This window comes from Chaetura pelagica, unplaced genomic scaffold (assembly GCF_000747805.2).
Source record: "Chaetura pelagica isolate M959 unplaced genomic scaffold, ChaPel_1.0 scaffold219, whole genome shotgun sequence".
NCBI lineage: Eukaryota > Metazoa > Chordata > Aves > Apodiformes > Apodidae > Chaetura > Chaetura pelagica.
Genome location: NW_009954552.1, coordinates 259,480 through 266,344, shown reverse-complemented (window position 1 = coordinate 266,344; position 6,865 = coordinate 259,480). Strand labels below are relative to the sequence as shown.

Sequence of the window (6,865 nt, the reverse complement as noted above, 5' to 3'; positions counted from 1 at the left end):
TTAATGGACACTCAGGTCTGGATACAGGAGGAAGCCCATGAAAGTGGAATCATTAATGTTGTCAGCGTAGACACCATTGTTTTCCCCCTCCCCGTACACCTGAAGCCAGACCTCGTCCCCACTGCTAAGGTGCAGCAAGACAGAGCCGCTGGCTTGGTCAACATTGTTCTGTTGGAACTGGTCGTAGGTGAAGATCACTGCCTTGTCCTTCTTGTAGAGGCTGACCTTGACGTCTGTCAGGTAGACTGTCAGGTGGTAGGAGAAGAAGTAGGTGCCCGGGATGCTGCAGAGGAACTTGCCAGTGCTGGCATCGTAGTGGTTCTGCTCATTGTAGTAGATCTTGGTGAAGCGGATGGGGACGTTGGGGTGGGGGGCTCGTTCCTTCAGGCCCACGCTGAAGGCAGAGCGGTAGATGAAGGCACCTTCGCCCTTCTGTCCCATCATCCCTGGGGTTCCAGGAAATCCTCTTGGCCCTGGGATTCCTACAGCACCTTGGTCACCTTTAGGACCTTGCATACCTGGAGGGCAGAGTGGGGACAGGGGATTGTGTTTGCACTGTGCTGGCAGCTGCTACCTACCAGCCTGAAGCTTGGAGGGGGCTGTGGCATGAGGATCTGCTTGGCAGCACAGAGCTGAGGAAAGGCTGCAGGGCCTCAACACCCCCCCATGAAACTGCTAACCCCCAAAACTGTGTGCAGAGCTGCCAAGAGCAGCGTGTCTGAAGAAACATCATTAATTGGAAAAATAACCACCAGACCTCTTTGACTTAGGCTGTGGGATCTCCATTCCTGGTGATATTCAGAAATCATCTGGACAAATGTCAGGCATGGAGCTGTCAGATGTGAGACCTATAGGTGTGGGCCCTTAAGGCTGGGGCTGCTCACAGGCTCCAGCACCAATATACTCCCTGCTCCTCACCAACCTTGTTCTCCTTTCTCTCCCTTTGGTCCGTCATTTCCATCTTTCCCATCCCTGCCAGGGAGCCCGTTGTGGCCGGGGTAGCCAGGTGCTCCTCCCATCCAGTTGGCACACGGCATCTTAGGCTCAGGCTGGGCCTCCTGGGTGGCCACTTCTGTGCAACAGGAGGCCACCAGCAGCAGCAAGCAAAGGAGGAAGCCTTCTGGGCTCCTCATCTTCAATTCCTGATGTGAACAATCACTTTGTTAACTGTAAACATTAACAGGAAAAAACCCCAACCAAACCAAAAAACCCACCCTTGAATAACAAGAGGCAGGGAAGACTAAAGTTGCAATCAACATATCCAAAGGAAAGCAATTCTGCTTGCCCAGGGGCCCCTCTGCATCCAGCATGGTGCTGGGATTAGCTCCATGAGCCAAATGATGATGAGGCTCCTGGGTGCAGCCTGGTAGCACATCCAGTGTGGAGAAGAGCAAATGCCAGCTACTCCCCCAGTGCTCACGGGTTTGCACAGGCACAGATGTAGCTTGGGACCAAGCAGGGCAGATGCTAGGCTATCTGTGACCAGTTTCTTTGCAAAGCTCTGCTCAATTAGCCATGCTTTAACTTCTGCCTGGCTGAGTGAGCAGCTGATGAGAAGCACAGGTCTGGCAGAGCCTGTCTCAAAATCTCAGAAGCTTTTAAACCACCTGCTCAGCTCACAGTTGCACTTAAAGCCCTCTGACCTTGGTCTACCTAAAGTGAACAGAAGCTATAGCCAGGCTTCCATCTCCTCTGAGCAACCAGAGGAAATGATTATACTTTTTTTCCACCTAAATTATGTTTGTGGATTACAGGAAGACAAGTTACACAGCATTTAGGCACTGTACTGTCATAGTCTTTAATTTAGTTGCTTTGCTAGTCAGAGCAATTGATGCAGCTCCCCAGAACCAGGTCAATGGTGACACCCTACAGCCAACCTGGGGCTTTGTTCTGATGCTCCCAGAGAGGTCCCAGTGGGACCTTGGTGGGTTTGGGTCAGACTTTTAGGAAACAGATATTTTAAAATTACTATTGTTGTGTGACATTGCTCCCCAAGCAGAGATTATATGCTGCAACAATAAAGGTATCCTGTTACAAGGGTAGTAAGAGGCATAATAGGGAATAAAAAGTAAGAACATGGCCATTAGAGTCCCTTGGCTCTGTAATTTCCATTAAAAACAGTATTTTGGAGCAACTTCTTTGCAGAGTTGACTTCCTAGGAAATCTATTTAAATGTCATATTTTAAATAATGCCTTATTAACTCTTGTGTAACTGATTCAAAGGAAGCTAAATAACAACAAGGTTACCATGATTGCAGTTTTTGCAGGATACTTTGGGGCTTTGAAGAAAACTTCAAAGCTATATTTAATGGCTTTGGTGGGCAATACCTAAGGCATAAAATTGGGGAACTACTGAAGCCATGCCCACCCTGCTGGACTCTGGCACTCCAGCAGCCACCCAGTTCCTGAGATGGGTCTGAGCCCTGGCTTGGAGGCAGTTTTCAGGCAGAGGGTGCCATGGCATGTGGTGACCACAGCCTGAACCTGAGCCAGCGTTCCTGCATCTCTGTGCTTGGGGAAGTGAAAAGCACCTTTGCAAAAAGGGAGGTAGCCATGGTCCATGGCCAAGTCAAATAGATGTCTATGAATTCTCAAAGTGGCTTGTTTTGGCAAGCAAGGGTGTACATGTTTGGCCAGGCTGCGAGGCAACCACTTTGCCATGCCCCAGGGGACAGCACAAGGGAGAGGGGGCTCTCTCCCTCCACCTGGGTCCCCTCTGGCTGAGCTCATACATGCACCCACCTTCCCCAAAATCAGCATGGGCTGCCTGGAGGTATCTTAACTGCATGAAAGCACACTAGTGTTTAATACAAATCTGCCTCCAAACTGCATTTCTTGAGCAGCATTTTGGTGATTTTATTCAGGCTAGTTCTGATTTCTCTTATGCTGCTTAGAGCTGAAGTGCCATTAAAACTTTAGTGACGTGCTAAATAGCCCCAGTTTTCTGCTGGTGCAGTCTAAAACTCCTTCAAGGTAAAAAGTGGTGCCAATTTGAGGCAGCCCAAAGCAGGAGCTTTCCTGGCAGCTGTCTCTCCAGCTCAGAGTGATGCCTGCTCACAGCATCCCTGGGTGGCTCTTCACTGCCTGTGCGTTCCACAATCTAGTTTTCTTCTTTCGCATAAGGAAAGTGTTGTGATAATCAAATAGAAAACAACTTCTGTTGCTACAGTTTGACTCAACCACAAGTGGTTTGCTTGTTTGAGGAATGAAACAGTTCTCTGGCACTGGTTTGTCTTACAGAGGGGGTTTTAAGCTCTGTCTATTAGCTCTGGAGTTTAAACTCTGGTTTAGGTATGATATACCTTTACTTTATCTTTCCCATGTCTTTTTGTCTTTCCATCTGATGCTTAGCAGTGTAACATGAAAGAATGTGCTATACTTGAATGTCAGTTGTACCTTTTGGATGAGTAATAGATGAACTAAGTGCTCTTGGTGGCTTTCAGTTATTCCCTTTGCAGCTACTATATTAAAAGATCATATGCATTTAATGAACCCTATTCATTTATCAGCAGAAATCAGCATTATCCATAGGAACAATGATATTTGTAAGTGCTACACTGTGAGTGATTCAGACAACAATTCAGAATTCAAATTTTACATAGCACTACCTAAATATTATATATATTTTAAGTAGTTAAAAAAAATAAAAACTCTCACCAGAAAACACATTTTAAAAATCCATGTGTTTTCCACTGAGAGTGTTTTCTTCAAGGGGTATTAACCAGGGATATAACTTATATTAAACATTTTTCTTTTTGTAATGCTTGTAGCATAGTTTTTTGCTAACATTCCAGTTGAGACTTGCTCGAGGGGACTCGCACCTTGAATCTGAGTGGTCCAGGTTTCTGGCAAGGAGCTGATACAACTCAGGGAGATTTGGGGCAAACCCAATCTTCCCAGGAGTGTTTGAGGACAGAGGTGAATTGAAAGGTGTCAGTGCAGTGCTAGCTGTTATAGTCATGTGGTTTTTCACTGTCATTCCTGACTACTTTTGATTTAAGAGTTTTTGATCTATAAATAATGTTTCCAAATACAGGAGTATGAATCAAGGGAGATCAGCTATTCTTAGTTTAAAATACTGGCTGGCGATTCTCAGAATATTTCTAAGAAAGGAAACTTCTTGCAAACAGAAAAATCTGTCTCTCTGATTCAGCCCAAAAGGAGAGAAAATCCTGAACTTAGTAAGAGGGGAAAAAAAAAAAATCATGCTTACCAGCTGTTTTGAGTCCTAGTTGGCTTGCTGCAGTCTCTTTGGAAATGAAGACCGGCTACCACATCGCTGTCCCTAAGGGCGTGAGGAGCTGTAGGCTCAGACGCTGCATTTTCCATTTGCTAGTGCGCATGCTGACCTAAAAGTTGGGTCTTGTCTTGGCTATCAGTTAAGTTTTGGACCACTTGTATAATCCGGTCACACTGGGATAGCTTGCAAAGATAGCCTTAACAGGGAAAAAGATGGGTTTGGGAATTTGATTGGAACTCAAGGAGCACTGGTTTGCCAGAGACGCCCGAGTGTAAGCTCCGCTTATTCAGGGCTGGGCTTGTACAGCACAAGCTGCTGCTCCACGTAAGCTGGGCAATGTTGTTAGCAGCTGATGAAGGAAGTGTGTCTGCAGCCTCACATTAATGCACTTGAATATGTTTTTCTTTTTTCAATGTGTTAGAAGATGAATTATTGTGGGAGAAATTTTGGCTTCTCCTTTTAACGACAAGAGCCCAGAGGCTGCTGCCACACCAAAGAAGGACAAAGCTGCCCGAGGGGAAGGGCAGTGCTGAGGAAAGAGTTTTGCCCTAAGCCTGCCAACTATGCACCAGCACTGTTATAAATCATCACAGTAATTTCAGCTCTACAGATGCGTTTCAACCTATCACGTTTTGTCTTTAAGACAGAATATTTTTTTCCCTGCGTCTCTTCCCTTCCAAAGCAGAGTTTACACCTTGGAGACGGGAGGCTTTCCTCCCCGGATGCCCCAGGGCAGTTAAAAGTTAGCCAGCAGGAACCTTGGCAAACCTGGGCTTGCAAAATCAGACCAGGAAAAACAGTGTGATGGGTCTTGTTGCAACTGGGTGTGTGGAGTCATTGCTGGGCAGCTGGTGTCTTGGGAAACTTGTGTCAGCAGGACCATATCCCAAGTTACTGAGTTGTTGCAAAGACCTGGCAATCTGGAAGGACTAAAAGGATGTGTAAATGAACACATAAATAAGTTCCTATATGTACATGTGGGAGTTAGCAAGGGTGAATTTTGAAGTCCTGAGAAGAGTGCAGAAGGGAGGAGCTGCCGGAGGGCTTATTTGTCTTATTTTGGTCAAGCCTTTGGTTCAGCATCTGAAGAATTTTAATTTTTTTAATTAATATTTTCCATGCAATGTTGAGACTTAAAGCAATCCCTCTTGCAACCCCAGTAAAATATGACAGAGAACTAGTTAGATTTGTTGTTTTCTTATAAATATTATTTGTATCAAAAGTGAGATGCGTGTTTCTGTGATGCCAGTGTTTGTGTTGAAGCTTTGTCTCCTGAGCAGTGATGTAGGAGCAGGATCTTGGAAGTGAAACATAAGATTTTTTTGCAGTGGTGATGAGAGGTTTTCGGCTGCCTTTGCCTGGGGTGTGTGCAAGACAAGGCTAGTTTCCCTGCCAACTCTCAGCTTGAACCCCAAAATGCCAGATTGGTGTGTGTGTTAGGCTGCCAAGATATGAAGCTAGGACCTGACATGTTTAATAGGTAGTGCTACTATTAGCTCATGGCCTTTCCATTCAGTCGTTAGGAGAATACCACAGTGATAAATCAGTGCTTCATTAAACACCCTCCCAAACATTATCCCTGCCTCCTAGAAGAGGGGTTGAAGTTCATCTCTGGGTGTATAACCAGCTGATACAACCCCTGGTGCACTTGCTTGTGGTTGTTACTTGGTTTGCAGGTTGGTGCTGGCTCCTTTTCCCACTGCAGAGGGAGATATTGTATAATCCAGTGAGCTACTTGTAGATGTGTGCTAGGAAAGCATTTAAAATGCACTTTGGTCTTCTTGGTGATGAGCAAAACCTGCCACCAAATGCAGACTGGACTGGCTGTGCCCGGAGCTGCAATGCTTGGAGGCAGCAGCTCTGGTGGGTCTTTCTGGCACAGAGAAAGCTGCTGTCCTCAAGTCCTGCAATACCTTCTCTTTGCACTTTGGTCACCAGATCTCTGGGGCAAGACCCACTGCCAATAACTCGGCTACAAACCTTGTGTTCAGTCCGACCTTGTTTTCTCTCTTGGATCTGATACAAGCCTGTGAACATGAAAAATACAGAAATGGTGGTTTGAGGATCTCAGCTTTCATTAAGAATTAAAAATAAACAGAAAGTTATATTTAGCCATCTATGAACAGGGATAAAATAAGAGTAGGAGGCTCATTATCAGCTGTGCTCCATCATTGCAGTCATGGTCCCACTGGTGTAATTTGAGGGGTGAAAAGCTGCTTTGGCCATGTGGAGGTGGGGATGGCTGGCTCACGAGGAGGTTGGTGGCTATCGAGACCAGCCTGGTCGCAGGGGGAGGATCTGTGCCGTGGTGGCCAGGGAAGGCACTGTTGTCCCTTGATCCAGCAGCATTGTGGAGCCCAGCCCATGGGAACCACTTTCCCTCTGGTTTTCCCGAGGCTGCCGTGCCCCTCGCCCCAGGGCCGGAGCCCCTCCGCCGGGAGCTGGCTCCTGCCCTGTCCCAGCTCGCTGTTCCCCAGGACGCCTGGCCTTTCCCTCGTCTTCTCGCTGGCCCTGGATACCGCACGTCCCAGAAACAACACACACTCCCCACTTTGCTAAAAACGGCAAACGCTGCGGCTGCCAATGAGCGGGCTGGCGGGGAGGGCGGCCGCGCCTCCTCTGGGC

At 47.0% G+C, this 6,865-nt stretch overlaps 1 protein-coding gene across 1 annotated transcript; it reads right to left on the bottom strand.

Annotated features, from left to right (window-relative positions):
• Nucleotides 1-1,133, bottom strand: ADIPOQ (adiponectin, C1Q and collagen domain containing). Its single transcript, XM_010005071.1, has 2 exons — nt 923-1,133; nt 1-518 (listed from the first exon to the last, which is right to left on the bottom strand). Exons 1-2 carry the CDS (start codon nt 1,131-1,133, stop codon nt 1-3), a joined length of 729 nt encoding a protein of 242 aa, XP_010003373.1.
• Nucleotides 1,134-6,865: the final 5,732 nt, after the last annotated feature.

Excerpts from the sequence above, each read along its gene's own strand:
- ADIPOQ (XM_010005071.1), bottom strand. The coding sequence starts at position 1,133 with ATGAGGAGCCCAGAAGGCTTCCTCCTTTGCTTGCTGCTGCTGGTGGCC. Across the intron at positions 519-922 it reads GGGAGAGAAAGGAGAACAAG|GTATGCAAGGTCCTAAAGGT; the intron begins GTTGGTGAGGAG and ends TCTGCCCTCCAG.